The sequence below is a fragment of the Egretta garzetta genome, unplaced genomic scaffold, assembly GCF_000687185.1.
Source record: "Egretta garzetta isolate BGI_Z169 unplaced genomic scaffold, ASM68718v1 scaffold326, whole genome shotgun sequence".
Classification (NCBI taxonomy): Eukaryota; Metazoa; Chordata; class Aves; order Pelecaniformes; family Ardeidae; genus Egretta; species Egretta garzetta.
The window spans coordinates 2,379,909-2,395,958 of NW_009260026.1; the positions used below are offsets into that span (position 1 = coordinate 2,379,909).

At 42.1% G+C, this 16,050-nt stretch overlaps 1 protein-coding gene across 2 annotated transcripts in view; it reads left to right on the forward strand.

The window, feature by feature from the left end:
- Positions 1-13,680, forward strand: part of MYLK (myosin light chain kinase) — a 223,816-nt gene extending 210,136 nt beyond the window's left edge. For both annotated transcript variants that reach the window (XM_009640862.2, XM_035896318.1), the window contains exons 28-32: positions 6,095-6,247; positions 7,273-7,396; positions 8,617-8,746; positions 9,606-9,725; positions 11,549-13,680. In XM_009640862.2, coding sequence (XP_009639157.2) covers positions 6,095-6,247; positions 7,273-7,396; positions 8,617-8,746; positions 9,606-9,725; positions 11,549-11,796 — 775 coding nt within the window. In that variant the 3' untranslated portion in view covers positions 11,797-13,680. The remainder of the gene's footprint in view (positions 1-6,094; positions 6,248-7,272; positions 7,397-8,616; positions 8,747-9,605; positions 9,726-11,548) is intronic.
- The last annotated feature ends 2,370 nt before the right edge of the window (positions 13,681-16,050 follow it).

Sequence of the window (16,050 nt, forward strand, 5' to 3'; positions counted from 1 at the left end):
GCACCTGGCAGAGCTGAGAGCTGAGAAGTCCTTGGCCAGTCTGAGCACTACCCAGCAACAACTAAAACATAGGTGTGTTATCAATATTCTTCTAGTACTAAATCCAAAACACAGCACTATACCAGCTACTAGGGAAAAAATTAATTCTGTCCCAGCTGAAACCAGGACAGGTGTCTTTAAGCAAATTTAACTCCTCCTGAGGGTAAAAATACCCAAACGCAACAAAAATCTTTTTGATGCATAGTTATTGCCGCAATAATGATTAACAGTAATCATCAGCTTTTGTCTTTCTTGCGATAAGAATAAAGTATTAGAAGTTAGGGAAGACCTGTGAGTCATCTCTTGGCCTTTCCCTCTCCACCCTAGAGCGACAGGCTCCCAATCTGTCTTCACTTCCAGCTATTTTTGCAGACTCACAACTATGAGCCATTATCCAAAATGAACCATCACATCATCGTTACAGAATGCAAATAAAAGTAATTGAGAACTGCATCTCTCTGTAGTTGTAGCTGTGCTTTCCTGTTTTGATTATAAGCTCAGAACTGCCAAATCTCATGCATGAAGTATAAGACTCACTGATTTGGTGTTGGTCTCACATACCATCACTGCACTTGTAGCTTAGCATTTGCATCCCCTCTCCCCCTGACATGGGGAGTGGGGCCATGAAGGGAGAGGTGAGCACTGCAGCAGCACTGGACTTAAAGATGGGGCAGCTGATGGCCCAAAGCTGCTGCGTCCATCACACGTCCTAAGTGAAGCAGCAGGGAGCGTGCTTTTGCACGACTTGACATAACATGTCTTTTAAGGCAGGGTTCTACAGTGTTGAGAGACCTGTAACCTGCCCAGAAAGAGACTGTTTCCATGATGAAGAATGAATACAAAGCAGGTTTAGCAAAGAGCTGCTAAAGAGGTCTCGGTGGGTGAAGGATCTTCCCTGCAGAAGAACAAATGGGTGAGATGTATTCTCTAGGAGGAAACAGAAAAACCCCGCAGCAAAACCTCTCTCCTAGCCTTCTGCTGTGCAGGCGTAAGTACAGATACCACACTCTGTTGGGATGCTGCATCTGTCTTCCTTATGGTATGACTGACTTAATTCCATTCTGCAGCCCATGGGTTCCCTTTCCACATTTCTAAGCTACACGTGAAATCCTTTTAAGCTTTCTGGATAACTTATGCAGTCCTGTCTCTTCATCAGTCTTTGTTCTTCCTTACATTTCCCTGTTTGTGTTCTCCCCCTCATGTTTTTTATCTTCCACTTTTATCTTGTTCTCTGTCCTGTTTTGCGTCCCAGTACTGTCCCACGTACTTCAGTTGATCTATTGCTTTTGAAGTAACAGGCCACAAATATTATAGCTTGTGTGTATCATCTCCATTTATGTCTATTTCAGTGTTTCTTTTTGCATTTACAATAATCTTTATCTAATGAACATTAAACCTCCTGAATTCTTTCCAGCTCTTTCTATCCCATTTATTCTTCTGGGCATTGCTGAATTTGTTTGTTGTTTTTTCTATTTCTAGTTCTTTTCTGATGATCCAACTGGATAGTCAGTGTTTCCAATATATAGTAATCTGAAACAATTTCTAAATTTTTATTTCAAACCAAATTTTGGTCTAAGATTTCAGTGCTGCATGTCCATACACTGAAAGTGGATAGCCCTTTTCCTGCTGTCACTGCAGAACTGGACTAGTTTCAGTGAGGAACTGGCTGTGGCTGATTCAAACCCTGCTTGCTTTCCATTAGTTCTTCTTGCTTTGTCAGTGCCAGCCAGTGTTATATCTCTTCAGAGTAGCTGATCTCTGTCAATTAACAATTTTTTAATATGCTATATCTGGGGCTCGTTCTAAATACCACATCTGATCTTGCTGTATACTCTTTTCCTTCAGCACCTTCCTAATAACGTGCACCCTGATTCTTCAAACATTCCCTTTCCTTTTTATCTGCTGTGTTATTCATCACTGCTGTTATTCCTCCCTTGTTTGGCAGTTTGGTTTGGTTGAAAGATCTTTCGGCAGCATTCATCTTTTGGGTGTGCTGACTTGGGACTTTGATAAGGCAAGACTGCTGGCTTACACTTGGCTCCGTGTCCTATTAAATATTTAAGCCTCGTTAATATAAAGATGAGCGAGTACCCATTGTTCTTTCAGTAAAGCAAGTTAGGAGGGCTTTAATGTCATGACTGCTGCTCAGAAGAAAATGAATTATTTGTTCAGTGGCACTGGCAAATTGTGATTCCTTATTAATCCACTGGGCACGTAAGCCAAGGATGAGAACGGAGTAACGGCCTTGCTTCCGCAGCGAGCTCTCTTCCTTTGCGTGGGCTCAGTGGTCTCTTTCTTCCTTGAGACAACGGGTGTGGGAGTCAGTCGGCCCTCAGCTAAGGACAAGGTGGTTTTGTCCAGTGGATGCGTGTCCCCCACAAAGTAGCCTGAGACTATTTATTTGGTTTATTTCACTTGTAAAAGAATTAAACTACTACATGATCTCCAGGGCACAGGCATTATTGTGAGCTTATTTGACATAGCCTGCACAGGTTTATCAGCAGCAGATAGTACTCTTCATACTGAGATCTGTTACTTTTTTCCACTGCTCATGCAATGCAAAGACTGTAAGGAGCAGCTCAGTGTCATCAGCCCAAATCAGTCTCTGCTGCAAGCATTGCTTGCGGAGGAATGCTCAGAGCCTGACTTTTTGAGACATGCGGCAAACTCGTCTTTCCTGGATTAGTGGGAGTCTTAATGCAAAGATTTCCAAGTGAAATGCTGGGGTGTTTATTACATAGGCAGTGAGACTGGCGACCACGCTGGACCCTTTTGATCTTAACATTTCTAAATCTGCACTCAGAGCTTTGTTAGAACAGGCCGATAAATATTAAGGAACATCTAAAGGATAAAATATCTTTCTTCTTTATTTAGAAGTGGAAACTGTGAAAGATTTTCTAAACAAATGGTTCTTAACATGCCAGGAAGATGCCTGGTTAAGTAGCTGGAAAAATGTTTTCAGTAAACAACTTGCTGCTTGTCTAATAGTAACTTTGCAGTGGAAGCTCAGTATTAATTTTCTGGAGTGGTAGCTCATCTTTATCACTTAGCTTCAACATTCCAAAAAGAAATTGTTTCCATATCTGTCAAAAGAGTTGCTGGGTGATTATTACTTTAAATGGCTATTAAGAAATGAACAACCAAGACTTAGGTCAATGAAATCTGTGCTAAAGATAAGAATTTCTAGTTATAATCTACACTGGTTGCTGGATTTTGTTTTCTGACTGTAGACAAGGAGCTAGTTCTCCTTACAAGTATTTCCATGACAAGGCAACTGATTCACACTGTAAAACTGTGGTAGAGAGAGAAAATTATTTTAGCCTTATAAATTTGCAGCAGCACATTCAGAAATACGAGAATAGGTTCATTGAAACGTTTGAATGGGTACTGTTATGCTGGCGTTTGGAAATGACAGAGTGGTGGCTTAACCGGTACCCATCTGGCAATTTACCAAATGCATGGGAGGGGTCAATCCTACCACAGTATTTAAGATTTTATCAGCTAATTCTGTCATGCAATTCTTAAAAAAAAAAAAAGAAAAAAAAAAGCTAACCAAAACAACCAAAGTTTTTTTTCCCTCTTTAATCTCCTTCTGTTTAACCTCATCCCTGCAAAGCTGTGTGTGACACGCCGTGTCCCTTTGCCCACAAAGCAAGCTGTCCTTATAAGCACTGCCTCTTACGGCAGCGAGGAGCCGTGGTGTTTCCCCACGAAGCAATGCCTCTGTATCTGCAGCAGCCTTTTTAGCATGGAAACGATCTCTCAATACTGCAGCTTTAATCTCTGGAAATCAGCCAAAATATTGTCTGATGTAGCACCAGAGCTGCACAATACTATTTGTGGCAATGCTATGCAGAGGTCACCTTTGCCATGCTTCGATCAAGTATTGCAGGGAAATGGGATTGTTATTGCTCTGGCTGCTCAAGTATCCCCTCTGGAAGCTTAACTGGATGAAGAGAGATGTGCACCTCCAATATTGACAGTGAACTAAAGAAATACTTCACAGAGCCTTCGTTTGTATAAAATGTGAGCCTTTTTAGCAGCCGCTGAACTGTCTGAGAGATTATTGTACTCACTACATAGTCAAAAAAGAGACAATTTAGCAATCAGTATCTGGAGCCCAAAACTTAGAACTGCAGTCTGGATGAGATTTTTTCACTTTCTAAAACACTATTATAGAGTATGGCATTGTCATAAATAGGAAAATGCTTAAATATTGGCGTGGAGATAGGTTTAAGGCCCTGCAGGAGCGCTTTGCGGATTCCAGGACACAGATTTTGCTTCAACGATTTACCTGGCCCTCACGGCTGATGTGCACGAGGGCAGAACAGAATCTCTCACTGCGACACAGCTCTCCAGTGCTGTCAGGCATAAACCTTGTCTCTTCCAGTAAAGTAAGTGTCAAAGACAGGGAACAGTCGTGGCAAAGTTGTTTTATGTGAGCATTTTTTGGTACGTTAATCTTTCAGCTTTCTGTAACTCATGCCTATTACATGTTCATAAATGGGTTTCTGCCACCTTATACATTTATAAAGTAAACAGCATTTGAATGCACCCCATATAATGGAAAGCAAGACAGCAAATACCTTCTGTTCTGATTTACTGCTTTCTGCTGGAGAAGAAACAGACCTTTTATCTTCAGCTCATGTATTATTACTAGCAAATTTCTGAAGTATACACGTTAGACTCTGCTGTACTGCACACAACTTCCAGAAATGGTAAAAGATTTAGTATCTGCTTTGTCTGAGGCTTCAAAGAGTGTGCGTTGCTGCTTTGCTTATAGAAATAAAATCCTGAGGAACAAATTCCAAATCAGATTTTGAATGTAATTAGCAATAGAGGAGTAGCAAAATAACTTTGGAGGAAGAGATTACACTAATACTATTAACCTAGTAGCTCACTTTATTTGATCCCAATCTTTTTCTACCAGTCTGTTCTGTGATATTCAGGAGCATCACAATATTCATAATAGTATTATATCCATATAGTATTTTCAGAACCCTAATAAGTTCCACTTACTTTGCCATATTTAAAAAAAAAAAAAGTACAACTGGTGAAATGTAACTGGTTGCTGTAACTGGTTAACATGATCATACAGAGAAAGCAAATAAATTCTGTAAAATGTCATGAAGAATAGGTTATTATGTAAATTGCAGGCCAGGAAGAAGACCTGGAAAACGGAATAACTTGTAGTTCTAAGGAATAAGCAACCTTTCACCTGAAAGTTTTTACTAAAAGGGTGATACACACAGGAATCAAAAGTATCTGGATGCGCAGAGGTACAGTATACGCTCAACGGGAGAAAGATGCTCTGCAAAAATGACACCGTGATGTTCTGTAATTGCCTTTCACCGGCAATTTTTCAGTTATAGTGAGTAAAAAGCCTTGGAAGCTCAACTTAGGTTATGGAAGAGTATTATTTCCATTTCATGCATCATCATGACTGATGGAGAACACAAAGATCAAATTACTTTTGGATGCATCTGCATAACTCTACAGTCTGCAGTGATGTAGCACTGTTTTATCTGGCTATATAAATCAGGATAGTTTTGTTTACAAAATAGCCCTGTGGATTTCATGATGCATCTTTCTTCTTGGGCTCTCTCTGCAGGAGTAAATGGAATAAAATGTACAAAAAACCTTGGTTTGACAGTAAAGGCAGCAAAATTACTCTGAAAGCACGGAGGGAAAAAGCTATTCAGCTGCATTTGGTGTGAAAATTGCAGTATTATTTATGCAGAACTAGACAAGTCATTTAACAAACCAGTATGCTCCACTTTCACCTAATTCTAGTTCCCTCCTCAAAAATGTCTTGGGAAAAGAGAAAGAAACAGCAAAACTTTTCCTTTCGGTTTTGCAGTCCAAATTCTAGCTCCCTTCCTGTAAGACTATCAGTAGTCAGCTTTGAGTTCTTTTTGTTCTTTTTTTAAGGGAGCTTTTACTGATTAAGGTCTGCAGAGCGTAGGAGGTGTCACACATGATATTAATTTACTCCCCCGCTAATTCACAAATTGACACTCTTTGGTTTGTGTCCGTCTGTCTGTTCTGCCCCCAGGGTCAGCGGACTTTCTCCTTTCATGGGAGACAATGACAACGAAACCCTAGCCAATGTTACCTCAGCAACATGGGACTTCGATGATGAGGCTTTTGATGAAATCTCTGATGATGCCAAGGACTTTATCAGCAATCTACTAAAGAAAGATATGAAGTAAAGCAGTTGGACTTGATACGCTTTCTATGTTTGCATTTAGCTGAACTTGCCATTCTGGTTTCTCCCCTGTGAATCTCCACGTTGACGCAGGCACCTCTGGCGATACTTTATAAGGAGCTCTGTGTGCCCATCTGTCTCTGTGCGCGCTCTCGTTTATGTTGCAGCGCGGGGTCTGAATGGAGCGCTTTCTTCTAATCGCCTGCTCAGTCCGCTTTTCCCTTCCCTCGGGCAAGATGCACCCTGAGGTTTTGTGTGGCTACCCTTACCTTCACTGTTGTGCGACACAGATTGCTGCATGGCACGGTCTGTCATGATCTGAATGGGTTGCAATTTTGCCAGATTTATTTCCATGTGTTGCTTTTTAAGTGTGGTACCCCTGAGTACTACAAATCTAGTAACTGGGCAAGAAAAAAACAAAAGCCCTACAGAGTTGGAAGCTCTGTTTAGAGCAGACTCTTGAAAAAACCAAGGAAAGAAAAACGTACTTCTTCCAATGAGTTTGCAATCGGGCAGATGGAGAACAGGGGGTTATTTATCCGTGTACCATGAACACAGTGAAGAATGGGTGTGGCTTGATTAGAGATGTGCACATTTCTGTTTTGTTAAATGTTCAGCGTGGCAGAGGAGGAGGGTGTTAAGTGGTGGGAATGGGGAAATCTCTGTAACGGAAGGAAAGGAGATCTGGGACAGGGTTCTGCCAGCATGAGGTAGCTGAATCATTGCCATTGTGGCTCTGCTGTATGTGTTCCATGCCTAAAACATATGGCTTTTCATGCTTTGTTTTATAATGTTTTATTAACACTTAAAAATGCACAGTTTTCTCCCCAAAAATACCATAGAAATTGTGAAAGTGAGTTTAAGAAGTAAGCATTGCTGGGAAAGCAGCACCATTTGATCTATGTTGCTAGATTTAGGAAACAGAAAAATCAGCTCTCAGAAAGGAGAGCGCAAAATAACGTTAAAGCAGGTAGGTTCAGCTATCGTTAATGGCAACACTGACTAGTCTTTTTATATAAAAACAGGAGTCGCTTAAATTGTACTCAATGTCTTCAGCATCCTTGGCTGCAAAAAGACACCAAAACCATGGAAGCCAAAAAACTTTCCAAAGATAGGATGAAGAAATATATGGCCAGAAGAAAATGGCAGGTAATGAAGAAGACATAAAATTGGGCTAGTTATCGTAATAACTCTCTTTATTTCTAATGTTTATGATTCGGAGGAACGTGCCATGCCAGGTGGTTTCTGCTGCTGGTGCAAACTCCAGTGTGGCCAGAGTATGAATGCAGCAAAGCAGGTTTGGTTTCTATGGGTGAGCAGTAGGAGGGTGCACAGCTGCCTATATGGAACACGTGGTGATTCCATTTCAGGCTACTAAAAGGCGTATGAGTTCAAGTATCGTTGTTCCTATTCTTTTGGGGGTATGCCCATCTCTCCTCCCTGCCCTCTCTGTGCCTCCGCGAGCTGGGGGATTATGTTACCCTTAACAAACCTGAACAGCCAGGGAAAAGCTTATCTGCCTGGCCTCTCTAAAGATACCTCATTTTGTGGTAGTTTCATTCTCCTAAGCCAGTCGTTCTGTCCTGCTGGAACACCGAGCTTCTCATGGATTTTGTCAGATTTGTTCAATAATTTTCTTTGACATATTTGGTCTCCATATCTTCTTTTTTCTTAATGCTGGAACTGTTGTAGCAGGTCCATCTGCGCCATTCTGATAGCTAGGGGAGTTGATATATAAAATCCTGGGTCCAGCCTTTCGAGTAGCCTACAAAATATTGATTTATGTAAATCTACCTTATATTTCCTCTTACATTCTACTGTACATGTTTCTTAGGAGCTCATGCAAGCTGTACAAAAATACATGTGTCCATACTAGAGGCAATGTAGCTTGAGCAGGTTTTAGTATCCTGGTGGTTGATTCTTGAGCCTGTCGGAGGTCTGCTTCCATCGTGCAGGTGGTACTTTCTCATTCATTTCATGTTAGCTGGTTATTCGTCCTTGATGAAACTCAGTCCAGCCCATGTGGCTGCTGAGAGAGCCGTCCGCCACCAGAGTTAAGTTCCAGTTAAACAGGACATAGCTTTTTTACTGGCCCTCCTCTCGCACAGTGCTTTTTATCCGCAGCTAACAGAGACATTCATTTAGGTATGAGTTCATCAGGGGAAGTTTATATCTGCAACTAAATTTGGTAATTCAGACCAGCCTGCTCTGTCTCTGCTAAAACAACTGAGCTATATATAAGCAGTTTGTCCAACAATTCCAGCGAGGTTTGCAGAGATCCCAGATAATTTGTCCGAAGCACGATTGTTACAGAAAATCACATGCCTGCTGGATTGGATTGATCAGAAGCCTTTTATGTTATGTCTTAGAAAACAGGCCATGCTGTCCGAGCAATAGGAAGACTGTCGTCCATGGCAATGATTTCTGGTATGAGTGGGAGGAAGGCCTCTGGGAGCTCACCTACCAGCCCTATAAATGCAGACAAAGTAGAGAACGAAGGTAAGAAATTTTGCTGCACCATATTTTTACCTCTCTGTGAATCAATCTTACTAAAACTTTCAGCAAAATTCTAGAGACCAAACATCGAGTTGGTTATTCCTACTCTCTCTTTTTATCTTTTTTTTAAGAAATCTATCAAAAATTAATTGTTCTCATATTGTTCTCCTACTCAAAATGCCCCAGTATAAGCACGGGCAGTAAACTCTTCTCTTTTTAAAACCAAAGAATTAAGGCAGATTTGTCAGCTGCACTTTCTATCAGTTTGAGAATGCATGTTTAGACAAAGATTACAGTGATGTATTGCTTTCTCATGCAAGCGAGCAAGCATTAAAGTATTAACACTTGCGGTAACCAAGACATGTACTCCATTAACCATGCTCCTCAGACAGGGGCATTTAAGAAAAAAATAATTCATCTACATTATTCCACTACGTCCCCCTTTGAAATGTGGATTTGTGGTGTGTAACAATCAGAGGTGCAGATGTTTGACACTTCGGGAAATCAAGCAAGCCATTTTGACACATCCACTGTGGGCCCAATACACGTTGAACTGGTTTACCCACCCCTCTGACTGGCAAAAGTCCAGGTTCGGTTAGAAACAAATTCAAGGAAAAGATAAAGATGATTTGTAGCGTAGTGGCCTGCATGTTGATTTCATTCTATTTATGGCCTGAATCTTTGTCCCGCTGAGGAAGATTGGCACAAAACTAAGCAGCTAACGTCCTCACTGTCCCATTAGCCTTACAGAATTAAGTGAAAGAAAAGATGCTTTCATTACCATCTGGTAATTAGAAATTAAAATGCACCTTTTGAGAACATGCCCTGTAAAATAATTAACTATCTCTTCGCTCTCCTCCAGATGCTTTCCTTGAAGAAGTGGCTGAAGAAAAGCCCCACGTAAAGCCATATTTTACTAAGACAATCCTTGACATAGAGGTTGTGGAAGGAAGTGCTGCTAGATTTGACTGCAAAATTGAAGGTACTTTGAATTAGCGTATCTGTTTCCTTCCTTCCTTCCTTGCCAGCTTTCTGCATTGTGCTGCTGTTTAACTTTTTTTTTTTCTGTATTATTGTTGAGTTGGTGCCATTTTGCTTTACCAATATCTGCATGCCACAGCATGAGTGTGTTGCAGTAACAGAAATTATTTGGAGCTGCACGGACTTGTTCTGTGCTTGCCATAGAACAGAAGTCTCCAAGAGTCAATGTGTGAATCACTGATTCAGAATAGTAAGTGGGAACAGTAAGATGATTTTTGAGGCTAGAAACAGTAAAAACAAGATGCAATGTAGTACCACAAATTGCAAGAGGACGCTCCTACAGACTGCTAACCCGAAACTAATAATACGGAGGAAGTCACTTGTCTGAAATGACAGACAAGTTTCAGGTGACCTCAGGATAACTTTAAGCCACACATACATTGCATGAAAGGCAAAGACATCCCTAACAGTGAATTTGCATGAGAGGTAATGAATACAACACTCACATCTAGAAAATACTGCATTGGTTTTTGGGGTTTTTAACTTAACTAGTTCAAGAAAGAAAACTCAGACTGGAATAGGCAGATAGAATAAGTTTACGAGAAAGCATTTGAGGAGCTTGGGCTTGGTCAGCCTAACCGTCTGGAGGCCAAGACCGCTAGCACTTCTACTGCAATGAGACTGAGCCTTCTGCATCAGTCACAGCTGTTGATGAAAGCTAGAAATTAGGAAAAGAGCTGCTAAAATGGATAAAGTTGGTACCGTACTGCATGTGTGTAAATAAGATGATTTCTAATCTTTAAATGAGCTTCAGAAACTGCCTCACTGACCTTCTGCTTGTTTGTTTCTGTGCTCCTAATCTCTTTCACTGCCTGTGTTTCCTACCTCACAGCGGAGATGTGAGGATGGATTATTGTTGCTGATGGATGCTCAGCGTGAGGGGTATGTGCCTAAGTACTGCATGGAATAAAATAGATGGGTGTACCACAGCTGATGTTCCGAACTTCCCAGTAATGTTCCCACTGTAATGTTCGCTGGGTATTAAGGATTCCTGCACTTTATTGTCCCATCAGAGTCCAGAACTTGGCGGAGACAACAAGCCTTCAGTTTGTTATAGCAGCCGAGAGTACTGTATAAGGGATTGCTCTCCAGCATGCATTGTGCAGCCCTGCTCCAGATGCTTTGAGTAGAGCAGAGCCATTTGCTTCACAAAAGGCTCCAAAACTCCTGTTGAGATGCATAATCAAAATGCTTTTCTTCGACTCCCTCGCGTATCCTAACAAACACAAATAGGAAATGGTAGCGCTACGGTCACCGTACAGGAGAGTGTACAGAGTAGATTAGGAAGAGGAAGATTCAGAATAGCCACAACAAAGCAACCTGCGAAGGATATTTAATTGTAGTTGTAGCCCAAAATGCCTTTCCCTTGAAATTCTAAATCTCGGAGTTGGGAACTGTGGTTCCCACAAAAGCGGCAATGTAAGGTAAAGCCTCAAACACGCCGTTAGGAGCCCCTCGCTGGCTGATGTCTGAGACACGCAAACCGCTGTCTGCAGTGGCTGCTGAAGTAGTGGAAATTGGAATCTAGTGAGTACCTCCATGCTGGCTTTCAACTTTTTGCTGTTCATAATAAAGTTGTTTCAGCTAAATGTGAAGTAAAAAAGTCTCAGATCATCTACATTTATTTTAACTAGACTTCAATGAAGTGTTTGTATATCAACATATCGGCATGTCCACACCTAGATGTGGAATTAAAGCTTAAAATAATTACAGATTAGTGAATACTCGCTTATTGCAATTGCTGCTCTTTCTCCGCTACTGCAGGCTATCCTGACCCGGAGGTAATGTGGTACAAAGATGATCAGCCTGTCAAGGAGTCCCGTCACTTCCAGATAGATTATGATGAGGATGGGAACTGTTCTTTGACTATTTCTGAAGTATGTGGGGACGATGATGCCAAATACACCTGCAAAGCTGTTAACAGCCTTGGGGAAGCCACTTGCACCGCAGAACTCCTTGTGGAAACAATGGGAAAAGAAGGAGAAGACGAAGATGAGGAGGAAGAAGAATGAAACAAGGCTCAAAGAAAAAAAAAATGAAAAAAATATATTTAAAGACTCTCCTTATAAGGCTCAGAAAACCAAGTTATCAAAAGCACCTTGTGTGATATGTAGGTCTTTGCGGGGTTGTTTTTTCAGCATGATCAGTTGATACCTGTTTGCTTATGGACGGGCATTACCTCAAATCAACAGGCGATTTTAAGTTGCCAGCATGATTGGATTTACTTTAAGCAAGTCATCAACTAAGTTGCCCAGTCTATTCTTAAAATCAAATGTATGGAAAACAAGTCTACAGTTATATTCTGAACGTCTTAAAGAAAACCGGTCTATTTACTGAGCCCATTGCTCTACACCATCACTTTCCTCAGCCAGAACTGCAGCTGGGTTGGCTCCCCAAGATCTGCTTTGCGAGGAATCGTTTGCCAGACACGCAGTGAATCTCCCCAGCCCTGAGAAACAGGCTGCTCCCCGAGCGGCATCTTCTGTAAGGGAAGGTCTGACACAGCCAGCATTGCAGTTTGCATGTTGGTGTGTTTCATTTTTCATTTGTTTTAATTTCACGGTCCTAACGTCAAACTACTGCCCTTTCTCAGTGCGCTGTTAGCGCCGTTGTAATACTGGCTGGAGTTAAACATCCAGGTGGTTTCCTGAGATACCTCTGGTCTTGCTTTTAATCAGCTGATCACACCTTGTCACCTTTCCCTTACAGAACCTGTCACTCCAGTGCAGTCACAGATGCCTACGTAAGAAACCAACTGAAAACACAAAGGCTGGGAATATTTTCTGTTGTTCTGGTCAGTCTAATAATGATTTATGATTTGCAATATATGCTGCTGTGAAAAAAACAGGTTATTGCACAACCAGTGACTTCCATGTGCACGTGTGTGAATGGAATCCCAGGTTAGTTAAAGTTTTACTTGCATTTATTCGGCAATTGCAAAACAAACAGATTTCAACTGATGATAAGCTGGAAACTCCCACAGATTTTTTGAGTAGCCAAGAAGATAGTAGCCTGGATTACAAACTCCTTTATACTTAGCAGTTTCCAAAGAATCTTAACCTATATAGGGCCTATTTCTACCTTATGAGCTTGACTGTCTTGTTTTTGTCTTGAACCTGCACCAGTAAGGCTGTTGCATTTTTTAAAAATGCAGAAAAACAAAACAAAACAAAAAAATCCAAAACCCGTGGTTTTTTCCTCAGAAATGGTTAATGCACTCAGACTTACTACCTTTGCTTTCCTTTCACAGTTTTGGCACTTTTTAATTTTTTTTTGTTGTTGCTCAGAGGTAATATCAGAGGCTGCGAGGTGACGCGCATAACCCAAAACCAGTGTGTCTTATATCTATGTATCATTCCAAAAGTGATTCTTTTTCTTTTCCACTTTTTGTGTGTAAAGTGCAACCTTTTGCATTTCAAAGGTTACCTCTTTTTAAAAAACCCATTACCTTAAATCCTCACCGTTAGGTAGTCAGTGTACTTTAATACAGGTGTGTACAACATCAACCTTAGGTTGCTCGGTGTTACCGAGTTGTGTACGTGTTTCATATGATTTGCTCTTCTACATTCAAAGCTCAGCTAACGTGGATGACACAGTGGTTTTTAACTGCTTTACTCTTTGTTGCTAAGCTCGGATTGCCAGCATGTCTTTTCCTTTTCAACTGATAAAAATCTCATGTTATCCTAAACACAGTATTGCCACAGTTCCTTATACGGAAAGGTTTTGAATCTGATTTAGAGCATACAGAGCTTTTCTCACGTTTTTGGGGTTTTTTTAAATGTTTTAGGCAACAACGGGGTGTATTTTGTACCTTAATAAAAATACGCTAATGTTCTCCTGGTTTGTTAAACCATCAGAATTGCAAAGATGAGAACGCTACGGCTGTAGTTGCTCACAGTTCCTAAATAAATACTACCACAAAGCACGCTCCTTGTATCCTCTATTGCAGGCATCACTGCGTTCACGTTGGCTAAGCGTATCAGGAATGGGGTCCTCTCCTAGTCTGTCCTGAGACCTGCTTGGCACAAAAGCGGGTGAGGGGGTGACAGCAAAACCTCCTTGATCTTTGTGGTGCTGCTGCCCTTCTCCTGCCCGCTCAGCGCGGGCTGGCCTGCGCCGAGGCTGCTCTGCCCCAGTGCCCCCAGGTACAGCCTGGGCCTGGCACCAGCTGTAGCCGTGTGCTCTGCCGCGCCTCTCCAGCCTCATTGCATCCTTCGCAATGAACAGAAGCGTAAACGTGGATGGGGCACCGTGACAGCCGTGGTCGTCTTTTGCAGTTGAGAATTTCCGTATGGTGGGGAAACGCATTGTTCAGAAAGACCGTAACAGCAAGAGAGGAAAAATTCAGGGAGGTCTAAATGTAGACGTGCACTTATACCCGTGTTCCTAAAAGCTGTAAAGCTGAAGGTGTTTAGCAAATATGCTTGCGCTGCTGCCTTTATGCAGGCTTCTTCTCATGTGCAGTCCAAGACACCATGGATCATGCAGGACGACGCAGAAACTCCCTAAAGCAAAGATTGTGAAACATCCTGCTGGTAGCAACACATTTCTTGAGCTGATCTTCAGCCCTCCAAACAGCCACCCTTGTGAGACGCGCTCTGCTGTCTTGCGAACGCACCCAACTGCTCACCGACTGCTGGTTTCTGTTTGGGTGGGCACAAGCACAAGGCAGTAAAAGGTCCGGCTCTGATGGCCTGGTCTGTGGGCACGGCACGGTCTGCGGGTACAGGTATAGGGCATCAAAGCCCACAGACCCAATACTGGTGTTCCTGCGCAGATTCTTCCCTTCCCTCTCCTCCTTTACCAGTCCTTCTGTGTCCCACAGGCTATAAAATGCCTATTTTTCTTTTCCCCAAGGGTATAACTAACTTACTGTCTCCCTGTTGCCTCCTATTAACATCCCTTCTAGTCTGCAGGAAACAATGACCTCTGCTTAAAAAATGATGTCATACGTACCTAATTCAGCTCCGAGCGATTGGCTCCAACCTGTTATTTGACCTTGAGGGGTTTTTTTTGGTCGAAGAACAGAATTCTATTTCTACAGAAGAAGGATATTTTAGGTACTTGAAATCCTGTCTCGTTTTGCCATCCATCCCAATTGCTCTAATAAAAGGTATTACCTCTTCCTACAAACCTTGTCTTGCTTGAATGACGTTTGCAGAAAGCCACTCTTGGGGTGTGGTAGGGTTGAAACAATCCCCAATAGCAGACGTTACGCAAGACATTGGTACTGCCCAAGGTGGACTGCTTAAGTCTTCCTCTACTTCTTCTGTATAAAATTCAGTCTTCTCCAGAGACATGGAAAATTTGGGACTGGCCGCCAGTTTTCACTAGTCAGGTTTCTGGATTTGCAGGAACTTAATTTACTTAATTACGGGCCTGTCCAATCACCCAAGCATCCTGTGTATCCTGGTTGATGGAAGAGACCTTTGCTAATCATACGCACAGCGTACAAAGGCTTCTGTACTCTATTTGCTCAGAAGGCCTCTTTGCTCAGAAGGAAGACAGCACAAGACTTCACAGCTCTCTCCTCCGTAGTGAGTGTCAGGCTTTGAAAAAGCAGAGAATTTTTTTAGTTGCATACATGAATAATGAATGATGTTTCTCTAAAATATCTTGGAATACTTATTTTAAAAGTCCAGAACATTGCACTAAACCAGTTTGAAATTCTCATGAATCTTTGAATTTTCAGCCCTAGTGACTGCAAGAGATGCGCACGTAACGCCATGAATTTATTAGGCTGCATACTCAGGTGCAAGCAGAACTTGCTGGGAGGGAGGCGTATGCCGTTATTCCGCACTGCTCATAGAGGAACTGCACCATAACCGGCACGAAAAATACACTGGGAATTGTTTCGGGAAGTTGAGAAGTAACTCCACGAAATAGTTACAACTTCTGTAGGGGAAAATAAGTGTTTTCATCCTTTCACTGTAACTCTTTGGGAAGGTAGCGCCAGTTCTCCCTCCCCTCAAGCGGCTTGAATTTGTGTTGCTGTGAACGTAACGCCATCCCGGGTTTTGCTACCGTATGAAACTTGAGCAGAAAAGGAGTTACAGCCCCAGCTGCGCTCGGCTTCAGCGGCTTATTACACCGCAAAGGCGATGAAAACCTACTAAATGTTCCTAAAATAACCTCAACTCGCAAACTGAGGCCATGCGTTTCCCCAAGGACATGGCAGACCTCTTTCTTCCTGCAGGAGCCAGACCGCCGAGGGGCCTTTTTAACCTGATTTAAAGTGACGGGAAAGGCCGCCTACCCCCGGGCCG